General features: G+C 37.9%; 1 protein-coding gene across 1 annotated transcript in view; it reads left to right on the top strand.

The window, feature by feature from the left end:
- nvl (nuclear VCP like) overlaps positions 1 to 17032 on the top strand; it is a 45401-nt gene extending 28369 nt beyond the window's left edge. The window contains exons 13-23 of the mRNA XM_053619714.1: positions 63 to 345; positions 1728 to 1949; positions 4017 to 4121; positions 5518 to 5580; positions 6630 to 6749; positions 10720 to 10819; positions 10901 to 11007; positions 11114 to 11190; positions 11549 to 11637; positions 14646 to 14743; positions 15508 to 17032. Coding sequence (XP_053475689.1) covers positions 63 to 345; positions 1728 to 1949; positions 4017 to 4121; positions 5518 to 5580; positions 6630 to 6749; positions 10720 to 10819; positions 10901 to 11007; positions 11114 to 11190; positions 11549 to 11637; positions 14646 to 14743; positions 15508 to 15552 — 1309 coding nt within the window. The 3' untranslated portion in view covers positions 15553 to 17032. The remainder of the gene's footprint in view (positions 1 to 62; positions 346 to 1727; positions 1950 to 4016; positions 4122 to 5517; positions 5581 to 6629; positions 6750 to 10719; positions 10820 to 10900; positions 11008 to 11113; positions 11191 to 11548; positions 11638 to 14645; positions 14744 to 15507) is intronic.
- Positions 17033 to 17842: the final 810 nt, after the last annotated feature.

The raw sequence follows: 17842 nt of genomic DNA, 5'->3' as shown, positions 1-17842 counted from the left end.
AATGGCCTTTATTTTATATAGAAGCTTCAAAAGATTTCTTTTTGCTTTCTCCTCTGCAACAGAATTCTTAATACTCTTTGTCGGAAGCTTAAGCTGCCAGCAGATTTTGACTTTGCACAGCTGGCACGTCTCACACCTGGGTATGTTGGTGCGGATCTGATGGCACTGTGCCGTGAGGCAGCCATGACTGCTGTTAACCGGGTCCTGCTGCAGCAGCTTGAGGCTGGCCACATGTGTCAGAACACTGATGTCCAGAATGACGACAGTGCAAAGTCCCAAGATATGAGCATATCTAGTGATGTGGTAGAAGAGAGTGGACAGACTTCTGATGATTTAAGTGCACCGGTAAGTGTGCTTATACAGATATAATATACAGATATACCTTATATCAAAAAGGAATTGAATGTTGTAATCTGTATTAATATTCAGTAAGCTAAATGCTAGCAAAATCAGAAAGGAACTGAAATTAATGAATTAATGGCAGCTCTGCTACCATTGGTGAGTGAGTGTGTGTGTGAATGGGTGAATGAGACACAGTGTAAAGCGCTTTGGATAAAAGCGCTATATAAGTGCGCCATTTAATGGATAACTGGACTGGAAATATTCTCCACCATTTGTTTTTTTTTTTATCTGCATGAACCAGCTTGGTTTTAATGAGCTTCACCTGCTGCTGCAATTAATTGGACACATTATCTTTATTAAAAAGGAAACATATCTAAGAAAACTGGTGGTATTGTGCATGTCTAGAAGAACTGCCTACTGACACAGCTGACTTTGTTAAGAGGTCCAGGTGCATGCTTCAGTCCATGTCCTTATGGACATTAGCAAATGACAGACTATGATTCTGTTGACAAGTGACAAGTCAAATTGGGATTTTCTATTTTCTGTAAATTTTCTGAAGCAAAAATTCAAATGATTAATTGTCCCACATCACACATTCTTGTCTTCGAGTTTTTGTTCCTATCTGTGTTTGGTTCTTTTGCTTCTCAAATTTAACAGGGTATGGATTGTGAAAAATATAAGTGGGTTTTGTACTGTATATGCCTTTTTTTTTTTGCCTTGTTCCAAGACACACTCATCAGATTAACAGGGAGGAGTCTAGTCAGCTTCAGTACTGATTATTAAAATGGGTCAAAAGTTTAGAAGTTCATAGCAGTTTGAAGTGGGAATTGCACATGATGCTGAATGTGTATTAAGTATTAATTAAAGAATTAATGCACTCAAACACACATGCATGCACACAGAGATGGGTGAAAGGAAAAACTAGTGCCTCTATAATGTTGCTAAAGGCATTTTTTCTGTGGCATGGTTTGGGTCTACATGTCTGCTTAGTGGAAAGAGTCACAGCAAATAAATACAAAGCTCTTCACGTTTATCCTGTGATGAAACATTTATATCCTGATGGGAGTGATCTCTTTGGGGATGACAATGTCCCGATCCACAGGACACAAGGGCTCACTGAATGCTGTGATGAGTATGAAAATGATCTGCTATAGCCTTCACAGTCACCAGATCTCAAAACAATTGACTTGCTGAGACACATTGTTTTACTAAGACATTTTATGTTTTTTTTTCCTTTTAATAAAATAAATATACTTTAAACAATGCCCTAAACATCTTTGTTATTATAAATTTATAAGCTTAAACTCAGTAGTAAAGTCTGCTACACGTTTGGGGGTGACACGTAACACTGCTTTTGTAGGTGTTTATTTTTTCTTCTCCACCAGCAGGGGGAGCTACAACAGCTGCTTTCTCTGCTGAGGAACAGCAAGTCTCTAAGCAAGGAACAGCTTGCTGATCTCTGCATAGTCATGGATGACTTCAGGGAGTCACTGGCACGGGTCCAACCATCTGCCAAGCGTGAAGGCTTTGCCACAGTGCCTGATGTCACCTGGGATGATATCGGTGCACTGCAAGACATTCGCGAGGAACTCACTATGGCCATCTTGGTAGGGTTAGCACATAGTTTGAAATGTTAAAAAATACATTAGATTATAACAGTCAATATATAAAAAACACAAATTTGATAATGGGTTTTTTTTATCTAACTGTTATGAACTTTAGAATTTGTTCTTAAAAGTGAGTGCAAAAGGCAGGATTATGTAAAGAGTTGTCTATGAACTGAATTTCACCAGGTGTATGTTTTAATTCAGTGCAGTTTAATTGTTATAGCTCATTGTCACAAAACATCTGTACTGATATCTCGATTTAGATCTACATCTGTAATGAGCAAGTGTGTGAGCAAGTGTGTGAGGCGACAGTGTCATGGGGAAAAATAACCCTCCCTGAGATAAAATAAGGAAGAAACTTTGTGACAGCCAAGATTCAAAAGGGAATCCACCCTGTTCCTTGTCCCAGTGATGCCAGATATTTACAGTATTTATTAGGGCAAAGAGTACTGTATGTACAGAATATTCAGGATAAGGATACTGAGAATAGGAGTCCTGAGAAGAACATACAATATTCAGCCAGGTGTTTTATTCAGCGTTCATACAAGGTGCTTGAAGTGCATGAATTTGGCTTTTTGAAATTTAAGTACTGGAAAACCTTTATCTAGTGGTGCTTAAAATGTGATTGAATTATAGAAAGTAAATAAATACAAAATAGCTAAATAACTTCATAGTTTACTTTTGATAGAACACGAATACAATCCTTTCACTTAAATTATGACTCCCTGCTGCAGCCCCTCCCTTTCCCTCTCCTCCTCCCACTATTCACACCCTCATTTTTACAGAGACCTCTCCGGACAACTTTTCTGGGCCCTTTAGTGACTTTTTTTTTTTTTTCCTTTAAAAAAAAAAATACCTAGTGACTTTTTGGGCAAACCTTAGCTACTTTCCATAGAAGAGAGTGGGCAGTACTGCCCCGCGAGCACGAGGTCCTGCTTTCCCCCAGAGACACACCTCTCTCTGTGGCTACTCTGTCGTGATGAGAAGTTCGGATCATTTTACTGACTCGGATCTTTGAATCTCCTTCAGCAAAAAGATTGAATCTTTATTCAAGTCATTTCGTTCATTTCAGCAGAATATAATTAAAATGGTACATGTTAAATTCCCCAACACATCTATTACTTACGCAAATGTTGATCACATTTGGAATAAAAAATAAACTGTAGGCTAATGCAGCCAAGGCCGAATTATGAGAAACAGAAATGGTTAATTAATAACTTAGCTGGGTCTTCAGGCTATGCAGTCTGTTAGTTCACCTCACCTCCCGATCCGACCGCCCCATAGGCTGAATGCAGTGGGGCTGTGACGTAATGAACGGACGACTCGAACCTGAAGACTCGAGAGATGAACTAATCCTGTTTCCGGTACTGCATGGTGCATTGCCTATGGGCCGGTTATTGCAAACGAGGGATATTACTTTAAGACTATCTGTTCCCATTATTAGTTGGCAATTATTTGATATGCATGAGAGCAGAGTATTTTTGTGAATTTTTTTTAACAAAAGATCAAAAGGTTAAACAAACAAAACGAAAACAAAAACAAATAGTGCTTGAAAAGTCCTGGAATTTCATTATGAAGCATCTATACGAACTCTATTATACATCTATTATCTCTTATAGCTTTTCACTGACAAAATACTCAGGCTTGACCTGTATTACCCACAGATTTTTCTATTTGGCTTAATTGTTGCTGTTGCAGACCTTCACTACACAGTATCTGACTTTAATTATATGAGCACATGCATTTGATATAGTCACATCGCTGTGACACAGTCGCTGAAGGTATATTAGGATTGTGCCTTTGGCTTTGTTTCTGCCAGAAAATTTCCGGTTTGTGACATGCTGGCAAGCTACCAACTAGTCACATTGCTAGTGTGTGAATGTGGCCATTGTGTAGGTCAGGCACTGGGAATAAGGGGTAAATAAGGTCATAATTAGCATATGTGAAGATTTGTTAACCTGTAAGTGGTTTATAAGGCTGCAATGTGCTGTATCATTTTAACTGTATGCAACATTGAGACTTTCTTATCAAGTTTGAATTGTAATTCTTTAATATGTGTGTGTGTAGGCTCCTGTACGTAGTCCAGAGGAGTTCAAAGCTCTGGGTTTGAGTGCCCCTGCAGGAGTGCTGCTTGCTGGACCTCCAGGCTGTGGAAAGACCCTTCTTGCCAAAGTATACTGATGTTTTATCTTTAGACTTGATCTCTTTCTGTATCTCTTAGTTGTCATGTATTTTTAAAGTGCACCTATTGTGCTTTTTCAGATATTACCTTTTATGTAGTGTGTTATAGAGCTGTTTGTGAAAGTAAAAAGTGTGCAAAGTTTCTAAAATCAAAAGTGCACAACAAACTGAGTTATTGACTCCCAAAAGAAATAACCGATTCTGAACAGCTGAAACGAGTCGTTAGTAATTCCAGACTTACTCCCTGCACTAACCTATGTAATTTGGTAACAAAAAACCTGCCTGTGGTTTTCATTGGCTGCTCGCGAACAACATGTACTTTGACCCGCCCTCAAACACAACAGTTGTAGTTGCGTCCTGAAAGAGTTAGATTCATGTCTAAAAGACGTTGTTTTCTGCACTGCAAAAGCAAAACCACTTTGCATGGACTTCCAAAGAATGAGGATGTAAAGCGTCAGTGCTTAGAGTTAATTTTAAAATCATACCACATCAGTTAAATTCTGACCTTTCGTTTGTGTTCCTGTCATTTCACTGATGACTGCTTCTCAAATGTAGTTACCAACCTGTAAGTATGATTAATTATTTATGTATATATTTTCTACCAAATGATCCAAATGTGTGGTTTTGTGTTGTATACATGTACAGCTAGTGCACAGATGTTAGCCTGTTAGCTGTTAGCCTCTGCTAACCAGCTAACTCACGTTATTGCCAAACTACATATAAATTTACCACTGAGAAACGTCCTGTTCTCGTCCTGCTTGCGATGGTGGTTCAGGTTGATCTTTCGAAGCATCATTATCGGACTCAGGCTCAAGTTGGTATGGTAAAACCAACGTTATTACGGATATGGTAAACTCTGATATGGTAGTGGGCGTTTCCTTTCCAACACGCACTGTAAGCAGTAGACCAATCACAACAGACTGGTACATCTGACCAATCAGAGCAGAGTAGGCTCTCTGAAAGGAGGAGTTTAGAATGAACGGATCCTTGAACGAGTCCTTTCTAACACTGGGGGGTGAGGGGGGCTAATGCTGCAATGTAAATTATTAGAAAATTAAAGTGTGTTTTGACCTTGGTTGCATGTAAACTTATTGTATGAGACCTTTAAAACAAAATTAGGCACGTTTAAAAACCATAATAAGTGCTCTTTAATGATTGATTTTAAAGTCAATATCCGTATTACAACTTCATCAACTAGAAATAAAAAAAACATTGATTTAGTTCAAGTCTCTGAAGGATGAACAAAGTAAATGTGTTTGTGTCCAGCTAGCATAACGGCAGAGATTTGTGTGGTTATTAGATACAACTTATTCAAAGTTCTTTAAAGTGTAACTTTACACAACAACATCACAGCTTAAAAACTAACCTTTTCTGTTTATTATTACAGGCTGTTGCCAATGAGTCTGGTTTAAACTTTATATCCGTCAAGGGCCCCGAGCTACTGAATATGGTGAGTTCCACAGTGTGCTCATGTGACACTCATTACAGTTTAAAGTCAGAAGCATGCATTTTAAATGATTCATCATCCTCTTAGAATGCTGGTTATTGGTTTGGGCAAAAGACACTTATTTTCATTTAAAATGTTTATTTTTTTGATACTGCTGTATATAACTGATTTATGGAGCTTTATCTTTAAGCTGAGTTGGTGTTGAATAATAACAATAATAATAATAGCAGCAGCAATAGTCAAAATAAAAATGTTAAATAAAAACTAAGAGTATTAACAATAAGGATAACAGTAGTAATAGCGTAGATTGTGTGGTAGCTGGGGGGTGGATGGGTTTGGTAGGAGTAGGGACATGTCATTCGCAGTCTCTCAGGTGGTTTTCATGTATGTTGTGTCAAGTGTTGCTGTGTGCCTTTCCTAAAGACTCTGATACTGATCTCTGTAACTGACAAAGCAAGATAGCTAACTATATTTGTATATATTAGACATAATAGGATATTCGTGATGTTATAGGTCATTTTAGTAATTTCTGTGTTCTAAAAAAAAATATATAATACAATGTATTATTTTATAGAGGTGGGTTAAAGTGACCTGTTTTTATCCTGTGTTTGTTTTTAATTTACTTTTTTTTTTACACTGCTTTTGATTCTGCATCAGCTGTCCGTTGTACACTGATAGGACTGAAGATAATAGGCAAAAAGCATATTTAAATCCCAAAGTAAATTTGCATGTGACCGCTGATAAACATCAGAGTGACTGCCATAGTCAGTCCTTTTTACCTGATCTATTATTCACTGAATGGAACTTATGGAAGATTTGGTTACTGCCATGCAATAGATCTTTCGTGATAGAGTTGTGCTGTAATGGCAGGTCGCAGTGCACAAGCTTACCAATCTCTATTGCTTATTATTTTCTGGCTCTAGTGCCTTTATGAAAGGTTTCTAAGTTTCAGCTCAGGTCTGATCTATTTACTTGTTTTAAGGTGCTGTGCATCTATTTACACAGTCTGTTACAGTTTACTGATTTTTATTATATAAAATGTTATTCTGCAGTATGTTGGTGAAAGTGAGCGTGCAGTTCGCCAGGTGTTCCAGAGAGGACGAAACTCGGCCCCGTGTGTGATCTTTTTCGATGAGATTGATGCCCTTTGCCCTCGACGTTCTGGCCATGAGGTAATTAACAAACATCTGTTTTCTCACTATTTAATATACAGCTGGGGAAATAAGTATTGAACACGTGAACATTTTTTTCACTAACTATATTTCCACATGAATTTTCACCAAACATCGGTATTAACTCAAGAAATCCGCAAATATAAAGAATTCACAACATTCAAGTCCATAAATAAAGTTATGTGTAATAAAGTGGAATGACACAGGAAAAAAGTATTGAACATGCTAAGAAAAAGCAGTTCTCTAAGGCAAGGAACCAACTGAAATCCATAAGAAGTTAGAAAGTAATTATATCTCATCTATGCAAATTAATATCAGCTGGGTTAGTAAATTGATGGTTTATAAAAGGCTTTTCGTTACCAAGGTGTCACACAAGAAACATCTCATGATGGGTAAAACCAAAGAGCTCTCCCAAGACCCTCGTAACCTTATTGTTGCAAAACATATTGATGGAATCGGATACAGACATATTTCAAAACTCCTGAATCCTCCAGTAAGCACCATTGGGGACATTATCCGCAAGTGGAAGTAACATCACTCCATCCGTCAATCAGCCAAGCACAGGAGCTCCTCACAAGTTTCTGACTAGGGATTCAGAAGAGTAGCACAAGAGCCAAGAACCACTCAAAAAGAGCTCCAGAAACGCTTGGAGGCAGCAGGTACCATTGTCACAGAGAAAACAATAAGCAATGCACTCCACTGCCCACGCTCAACCCGCAAGACTCCATTACTAAAGAAAAGGCATATCGAAGCTCATTTAAAGTTTGCTACCACTCATTTGGACAAGCCTATGAAATACTGGGAGAGTGCAGCCTGGTCAGACGAGAGCAAAATTTAACTTTTTGAGTGTCACACTACACATCATGTTTGGACAAGAAATGGCACTGCACATCACCCTTAAAACACTATATCAACAGTGAAGTTTGGAGGTGGAAGCATCATGGTGTGGGGCTGTTTTTCATTGCATGGTACTGGCAGACTTCATATAATTGAAGGAACGATGAATGGAACCCTTTACCGGGAGATTCTTGAGAAGAATCTGCTGCCATCCACAAGGATGATGAAGATGAGACGTGGGTGGACCATCCAACAGGACAACGATCCAAAGCATACAGCAAAGGAAACTCTCAATTGGTTTCAGAGGAAAAAAATCAAGGCGTTAGAATGACCCAATCACCTGACTTGAATCCATTTGAACAAGATTTAAAGACAATGTGTTTAGAAGAATGGACCGAAATCACACCTGAATACTGCGGCCCGTTAATTTCTTCATACAGGAAGTGTCTTGAAGTTGTCATTACAAACAAAGGCTTCTCCACTAAGTATTATATAAATTTCAGTTAGTGTGTTCAATACTTTTTTCCTGCGTCATTCCACTTTATTACACATAACTTCATTTTTGGACTTTAATATTTGGATTTCTTTATATGTGTCAAGTTCTTGAGTTAATACCAAAATCTGGTGAAAATTTCATGTGAATAGCCTCATTGGAAATATATTTACTGAAAAAAACGTTGATGCGTTCAATACTTATTTCCCCCACTGTAAATGTTATTTCATGTATGAGAAAGGTGTTATACAAATAAATTATTTATAATAAGCAGTATTATTAATCTCTGAAGATCTGAGTATTTTTAAATATGCTTTTGCATTTCTTGATGTTTACAGCTAGATGTGTTAAACAACATAGAATATGGCATCTTTTTTTGGAACCCACACATATTTCAAGCAAAAATATTGGAACACGTGAATGACGTGTTTCTTGTTGCCTAGGTGTGCCCTGTTAGATTGATTGATTGTTAAAACAATTAAAATCTCTGAATGTCTCTGAATTGGTATGAATGCTGGGTTTTACCTGTGAAGACTGCATTTGTTGTTAAAAAGGATAAACCAACATGAAGACCAGAGAGCTGTCGATGAAAGAACAACAAGCCATTTTGAAGCTGAGAACAGAGGGAACATCGTTCAGAGCCACTGCACAAGCATTAGGCATAACCAATAAAACAATTTGGAATTTCCTGAAAAAGAAAGACACCACTGGTGTACTAACATCAAGACATGGAACAGGTTGTCCAAGGAAAACAACAGGGGTTGATGACAGCTGTGAAGGGATCACAATCTACTGTTCGAAGAAGACTTTGAGAGCAGAAGTATAGAGGCCATACCACAAGATGTATACCACTCAGCAGTAAGAATCAGAAAGCCAGATTGGAAGTTATTAAAGAAATACAGAGATGAGCCACAGAAGTTCTGGAACCAAGATTACCCTCTACCAAAGTGATGTAAACGTTTGGAGAAAGAAAGGATCTGCTCATGATCCAAAACATGGTACAAGCTTACCGGTCAAGCACAGTGGAGGTAGTTTCATGGCTATGGCTTGGGCTTGCATGGCTGCTTCTGGAACAGGCTCACTAATCTTTATTGATAATGTAACTCATGATGGTAGAAGCAGAATGATTTCAGAAGTTTACAGAAACATTCTGTCTGCCAATTTACAGAGAAATGCATCCAATCTAATTGGGAGGAACTCCATAATGCAGCAAGACAATGACCCAAAACATACTGCCAACACAAACATCAGGTGAAAAAACTGGAAAGTTTTAGACTGACTAAGTCAATTACCAAACACCAGACAGCCCAATTGAGCAGCATTTCACCTTCTGAAGAGGAGACTGAAGGAGTACAAACCCTCTAGTACCAACAACAACTGAAAGAAGCTGTGGTACAAGCCTGGAAAGGCACCACAAAAAAAGAATGCAACAGTTTGGTGATGTCAGTTGGTCTGTGGCTTGATGCAGTTATTGCAAACAAGGGATATGCAACCAAATATTAAGTGTAATTTACTTTAAGACTATCTGTTCCCATACTTTTGTTCACCTAAAAATTGGGTGGTCTGCCATGTTCCAAAGGTGCCATGTTCTAAGTTGTTCAACACAGCTACATCTGTATGTGCTAATGTCAGCCATTTGTGGCTGGAGCCAAAGGACCAAAATTGGCCGTGCTCTCTGGGTGAGAGGGATGGCATATGCTGTTTCCTGTCAATCACAACACTAGCCAATAGTGGGCATCTTTGAGCTTATTTCTGTGAAAGAGAGCAGCTAATTCTTTCCTCCAAGTGTGTTACGCTGCCCTGTGATGCAGCATGAGCAGAAAAGATGTGGATGGCTTGCTTCACATGGCTCGGGGAAACATGTTAGCATTCACTCTTCCCAGTTGGTAGCTGTCGTGTGATACGTAAGAGCTAGCAGGTGGATGCGATTTGGCAAGTGACCCAATTGGGGGAGAAAATGGGAGAGAGGGGAAAGTGGCAATGTGTAAGTATCAGCAGCTGGTATGTTGCATGTAATGAAAAGTTGCAGTGCTTACACCTGCAGCCACATGCAAATTTCCAAATATTCATGTCAACGCACAGCATTTGCTTGTGCTGTCCCAGCAATGTCCTTGATCAAATGTGCAAATTCAGCTATCTAACAGTGCAGCAGTAAAGATTTATTTCCCCTCATATGTTTGTCAAACAGGCTTAAGTGTCTTTCAAATCAGAAGGTAATAAAAACAATAGGAACAGTGTTAGTTGAACAAGCAGGTTAGCCCTCACCCTGGTCAGTCAGGCACTGTGCCAGGTATGCACAAAATATAAAGCAAGCTCTTGTGGCATTAAAAAAAAAAAAAAGAAGAAGAGTTTCACACAGAGTTGATAAGTAGCTCGTTAGACACATTACTTCTGTCTTCTTTACTAATAATTTAACACATAATTTTCTATTTTTAGAAACAATTTGTTCTTGTAGAAAGATTTTCTAAACTTTTCTAAATAACACAACTGCATAGCTAGGCTTTACAGTGGATTCTTCTTTTCTGAAATCATCTGTGTAACACTGTGACTGTTTATTGAATACATCTTCAATTGATTAAGATTGCCACAGTTAATGTGAACAGCAGAATGTGATTGTATGTGTTTTGTTTGTGTGTTCAGTCTGGAGCCACTGTGCGTGTAGTGAACCAGTTGCTGACTGAGATGGACGGGTTGGAGACACGCCGCCAGGTTTTCATCATGGCTGCCACCAACCGGCCAGGTAAAAAGAGCCAGCAATCCATTTCATGCACATTTTTGTCTTTTCCAACATAGCCTGATAACTTTGTTTGTTCTGGTTCAGACATCATTGATCCAGCAGTGCTTCGACCTGGCCGTTTGGACAAAACATTGTACGTTGGTTTGCCTCCGCCAGAAGACAGACACGCCATATTGCTCACTATTACTAAGGTGAATTTATTTGTTTAACATGACTGCTGCAATAATCCTCTTGTACAGAACAGTAACATGAACTGCATTTCAAGTAAATTGTAAATAATCTGTGAAATTGCCACAGGGAGGAACTAAGCCTTGTCTGGAGTTAGATGTGAACTTAGAGGAAATTGCCCATGATAAACGGTGTGACTGTTTCACGTGAGTATAGCAAAAGAATAAGGCTAAATCTGTGATAGAAAAAAATTTATATAATAAATTACCTTATCCATTCTCTCTTTTTTACTTCAAATACTATTGTTCTACATGTTCTGAATGTAAAATGTTTCATGCTCCTGCATAACAGGGAACTTTATTTGCATGTTAGGTGTTTTTATTGCAGTTATTCTATTTTAAAGTTAAAGATTATAACTAATTGTTTTATTGAGGTTGATTTGCTGAGATTGATTTGCTGATGTAATACATTGGTATTATGGTGTTATTTTATTTACATTATACTCTCTCTCTCTCTCTCTGTGTGTGTGTGTGTGTGTGTGTGTGTGTGTGTGTGTGTGTGTAGTGGGGCAGACTTGTCTGCACTAGTTAGAGAGGCTTGCGTTAATGCTTTAAGAGCCCACCTCTACTCTCAAACAGCTCTTGCCCACACAGGTAAACACACCAGCATGCCATACGATTACGGTTGCCACCTTAATTGAGTAAAATAAGGAACATGCCCCACAACTAGACATTTTTTATAAGGTCACTGATTTTCAAAACTGGCTTCTGTGGTTTACAATTGTATTATTTGATCAATATGCCATCCCCGCAGAAAGTATTGGAACAACAAGGCCAATTATTTTGTTTTTGCTATACATTGAAGACATCTGGATTTGAGATCAAAAGATGAATATGAGACAGTAGATCAGAAGTTCACCTTCTTCACATCTAGATGTGTTAAACAACTTAGTACGTGGCACCTTTGGTGGTAGACTACCCAATTTTTAGGTGAGCAAAATTATAGTATTAAAGGAAATTACACTTAATATTATGAATAGCCTCATAGGAAATATATTTACTGAAAAAAATGTTGACGCATTCAGTACTCATTTCCCCCACTGTATCTCCGGTTCCAGCTATATGCCCTGTTTCCAGTTGACCTATGCAAAATACGGTCACTAAATCAAAAACAAAGGTTTTGCATGATGTTTCCTTATAGAAGAAGAATGCATTCCCTTGAACAATAAGAAAGGCACCAGATTTGGCAGTCAGTCTTTAGAAGACAGCTCTTTAATATTGAAAGCTAAAAGTAGTGATGACGGTATCTTTCTCTTGAGACATTAACCACTGATAGGATGTAGGAGAGTTTTATGACTACTTTGTATTACACTTTATTTTGCTCTGTTTTGTCAGTGTTTCCACACACATGGTGAGTGTTCGTGATATTTGTAAAGGTCATCTGTGCCTGTTAAATAATCCTACCAAAAAAAAATTACTTGTTAACCATAATGCATTCCAGCTGGTGTTTGTTTTGCAATGCAGAAGGAGGTGGGATTTGGAAGCATGTGATAAAGGTTTTAAAGCCTTAGAACCTATATCAAATTTTTGATATGATGATATTTTAATATTATAATAAACACCATCACAATACGCTTTTCTGGGGTATTTTGGATATTGTGAAAAATAAGTATACCCTCCTTCAATTCTATGATTTTATTCATCAGGGTGTGTTCTTTGATTTCTGTGATTTATCAATTGTGTGGTCCTCACCAATTTCTATAAACAAACAGGTAAAAAAGCTCAGGTGACAAAAAAAAAAAACTTTATTCATTTTGTAGTGCATGTATGTAATTTTTTCCCGTAAAGTAAATCAATATTCAGAAACCAGGTGGGGGGAAAAAATAAGTGCACCCCATTATTCAGTAACATGTAGAACCACCTTTAGGAACAATAATAGCAGTAGTAAACATTTTCTATAGGCGTTTTAGTCTCGCATCATTTTGGAGAAATCTTGGTAAATGGGCTGCACTTATATACTTTTTTTTTAACCTTAGACATTAAACAAAGTGCTTTACATTGATTCTGTTTATACTGCCATGCAAGGTGCTAGCTTGCCATCGGCAGCAACTTGGGGTTCAGTGTCTTGCCCAAGGACACTTAGACATGTGGAGTCATGTGGGCCGGGTATTGAACTGCCAACCCTACGATTAGTGAACAACCCGCTCTACCACCTGAGTCATAGCCGCTCACTCTTCTTTACATCATTGCTTCAGCTCACTGGACATCTCAAGGACAGGGATGCAAAAACAGCTGAAGGTGAAAGACTGATGAGGACATTTTATCTACGCACAATATTACATTGTTGTTTTGAGGGCATTTGTTTATACACAGCTCTATTAAGATCCTGATGCAGCATTTCAATGAGGTTAAGCTGCTTGGACAGATGGTCTCTCATTTGTCTTAAGTATATACTGGTATAAAATGTTCATCGTTATGTCAATAGCTGCAAGTTTCCCAGGTCCTGTGGCTGCAAAAGTAATCCAAATCATTACCCCTCCACCACCCTGCTTTTTTGTATGAAGTGTATGTGGTGATATGCTGTGTTTGGTTTTCGCCAGAAATCTCCACCTTGGTCTCATCAGTCCAAAGGATGCAATATAAGCCATACTTGTTCAATTTATTTCTGTTTGTCCTGAATATAAACATTTAATGTGCTTACAGGTCACATGATGCATCACTTGGGTTATTCTTTATATCTCTGAGCATATATCTGACCTTGACCTGAATTTGCTGGGACATTCAATCCTGGGAAGACTGGCAACTGTCTTGACTGCTCCCAGTTGTAAACAACCCTTCTCACTGTAGAATGGTGAATTTCAAATTGTTTGGAGATGTCCTGATAACCCTTCCCAGATTGATGAGCAGCAACAGTTGCTTCTCTGAGGTCATGGCTGATGTCCTTGATTCTTGGCATGATGTAGACACACACCTGAGTGCTCCAGAACACCAATGTGCTAAAAGTTCTTCTTTTATAGAGATAGTCACACTTCTTGATGATTAACTCATTTTGTGCATTTCGATAGTAACACCTAGCTGCTAAATACTCTCTTAATAATTGTGGAAATAGGAATGGTGTACTTATTTTTGCAAAGCTGGTTTCTGAATGTTGGTTTATTTTTTTGGGGAAAATGACATCATGTTGAAATCTGTTGTATTTTGTTACCTGATGTTATTTGTTTATAGAAGTTATTTTTAGGCCCTGATTTAGGCATTTGTAGAAATGACTTTGAGATTTGTCCTGTGGTTATATTTCTCATATTGTCCACCCCTAATAGTTAGAGCATGGAGGCGTGTCAAACCACGACGTTACACACCAAATTAAAACTTTTGTTTTGCAAAAATTTATTTTCTTTTTCTGATTCTCGGACTCATTTGTCTGCTGGGCAACAACAAATATTAAATGAATAGTCCGTACACAAAATCCATCTTTCCTGGGCACCACTGCTACTGATTTATCCAATTCTGCATTATATACAGTTACAAATGTAGGTAGTGCTAATAAAAGTTTTTAAAAAGTGGTTGACACACGCATGCAAAATGCATTAGGATTGTCATATGGCAGCATAATTTGGTCCTCAGGTGCATGTGGTTCACTTTTTGGTAATATTTCTTTGACACAGGGCACACATTCTCCTCCAGCTCTGTTAAAGGCATACGGGTAAGCAGGCAGAATTTTGAAGAGGCTTTGAAGAAGGTGCGGCCATCCGTGTCCAAAAAGGTGAGCGCACGTAACACAATACAAGAGAGTTAGAGCAGAAAATACTATTGAAAATCCTACAGAAAATCTGATTATTGAATAACATACTACTTTCATGACAGCTTTGAGAATTAATTGTGTTCTCCTTTTCTACTTTTCATGTACTAAAAGAGTGACGGGGGGTGTGCAAGTCCATACCTAGGGCAGCTTGTATGCTTTGTCTGCATTTTAGTCTGCTAGGCATGGTTATCCACCATTAGGTTCATTTCTGTAACCCAGCATCAGGTCAGAAGAGCTAATCAATCCCAAAATTCATGGCCTTGTGGGATGTAACGAGTTGCATGTGAAGTGCACTCCTGGAGCTATTTTCAAACATGTTGCTTGTCAAGTGCTCAGTGAACCAGTTTGTCCAGTTAGCATAGATTGCTAAGACTTTCTCTCTTATAGCCAAATTTCCCACACTGCACACATTATTATTATTTTTTTACATAGCTCCTATTCATATACTATTTGCTTTGGTGGAGCAAAATCAACTCTGCTTGTTTGTGGTTGTAGCAAAAACTAGCCATGTGCTTTGTGGAAATTGCACAGCAGATGAAGATAATTGCAGGCATTGCATGATTTCTCAATCCTCTGCTAGAAAAGCAAATATCAATTAGTCACCTTCTGGGCATATGGTGCCACTGAAGCACCAGCTGTTATCTTCCATTTATTACATGGCTTTCAAACACTTTTAAAAGCCAGAAGTTTAAGTGTTTGTTTCCTTTCTGCTTTATTACATACAGGACCAGCTCATGTATGAGAAGCTGCGAGAATCTCTCACCAGATAGGCCAAATTGCTGATGTATGACAGTCAAGCTGATGGAGTTTGCTTTGGTGGTTACTATCTTTTCTCAACGTTTTTGTTTTGATTGCAGTATGACATTGAAATATTATTCCAATGACCTCAATTCCATGAGGGCCATGTTGAAATAAAAAGTAAGTGCCACAATAACACTTTTTTGAAGTTCTGTGAATACATCTATTCTACACTGAGAAACCCCAGTAATTATTTACCTCCAAAATTATTAAATGGCATGAAGGACAACATTGAGGTTTTTTTTAACTGGTTTAATAAATGCACAGAAATGCAGCAAAGCATAAAGACAGAACAGGAATGGAATTAAACATGGCCATAATGTTATCAGCCCAAACAGAGATTTTAATGACAGTCTTTTTCAGCATGGATTCTGACCCTTGCTAGTTCTAATACTGATACAGGAAATAATATCTCCAGCAAAATCTTCATTGCAGTCAGAGACCAGTCTTTTGAGGCACCTTTAGTTTAATCTTTTTGATGTATTTGACTGAAAAAGCACCTCTGAAATGTAGTCCTGGATACTTCAGGGAACCATAGAGAATAAAGGTCAGAGAGTTTAAAGAAAGAAGCATGAACTTTCAAGATGTAGTTAGTTATACAACAGTTAGTTCCATTCCACTGATTTGATTGGTTGAACACCATTCCAAGAGTTCCTATATTTCCAACTGCACAGGGGTGTTTCGCTGTGTTTATCATTCTGTTCGCCCTGTAAATTTCCACTTCCTAGTTTGAAATGGTTACTATTAGCGACATCATCAGCGGACATAGCAAAAGATTTTCAACCATAACTTTTGACTTCAAATTTGAACGCTCATCAGATGAAGATGAAAAAAAAGTGTTACCAAAAACACCTTTAACAGGAATGTACAAGTCAACACGTTGGCTAGCTTGCTAGAGCGCTCGTTATGACGTGAGTATGGCTTCTTCAGGATCTAGTTCAGCTTGTGGAGCCAAAATAATCATTTGACCAAATTGTGTCCAAAATGTCACTTACTTTATATACACTTCTTGTTTATAGAACTGTTGTATAAAAGCAAGATCACACTCACAATCATGCAGTTATACTGAACACTGGCATAACTGCGATATTGCTTAAATATAATAGGGGAGCAGGTGGGATTGCGGGATGGAGTCAAGTTAGGGAACCAGTCAACTGTATCAGCATGCATGCTTTTCTCTGTGGGAAATTAATGACAGCACATTTAATCAGCAGTAGAGCGAGAGTACACATTAGTATTTAACCTGTGAGACACATTAATTGTGATTTTTTTTTGTTGATTCCATAATTTTTTCCTCTACTTGATTTGCGGGGAAAATATGCTATTAAAATAATTTCATAAAATTTGTTTGAGGTATGTTTTACGAAGCCAGAATGTTTAGCTATTAAACAAAAATTGGTTTGTGTCATCTGTGATTTGTTTGATTAAACATTTTGATTACAATGTTTCATTTCTTAGAGAACGACACACAGCACTCTAGTCTCACTTGTGTTATAGCTACAACAGTCATTCCCTCACCAGCATCTCTAGCTCTGTCTCTCTCTCTCACACACCCCACAGCCTGTCATTTTACCAAGAAATCGGAAAGTTTAAACTCCTCTGTCCTTAACACTTTCCTGTGCTGGGAACTTTGTCATAAAACACCTACAAACAAGGCTTCTTCCATAAATAAATGGCACCTAACAAAAACATCACATCATCGATGATCTGCTTTACTCTGTCAAACAATAACACATTCTTAAAATTCCTATAATTAGTCTTAGAGTATGTCGAGTGTCTGCCATACAAGTCCCTGTGTATGAGCTGTGACTATAGAAATAATTATTAGAACAAGTGCATTAATAATAACCTAACATGCACATTACACTCTGAACTACTTCAAGCCATGCTGTTAAATGAAAATAATGTATACCTTCTGACCAATCAGATTTGAGATTCAGCCATGCTGTGGTATATGTTAATGTTCATTATTACATTTAACGTTATGCATCATCTGGGAGACAAAAGGCAGTACCTGTTATCACTTACATTATAGAAGCTACAAACAAATGTTGCCTATTTTCTTGCTCGCGCTCTCTCAGAAAGTCAACCACATCAATGATTGCCTGTTATTTAGCAAAAAATACAATAATCACATCTGACATACAAGTCTTTGTGAATGAGATGTTACTATGGAAACAATGATGCATTAGCACAACCACATTAAACATGTGATATGAATTACAGCCAAACTAGGGCTGCACAATGTATTGACATTTATCA

Source organism: Ictalurus furcatus, chromosome 29 (genome assembly GCF_023375685.1).
Source record: "Ictalurus furcatus strain D&B chromosome 29, Billie_1.0, whole genome shotgun sequence".
Taxonomy (NCBI): Eukaryota; Metazoa; Chordata; class Actinopteri; order Siluriformes; family Ictaluridae; genus Ictalurus; species Ictalurus furcatus.
The sequence above is the reverse complement of the archived record's forward strand: the minus strand, read 5'-3'. Positions and strand labels throughout refer to the sequence as shown.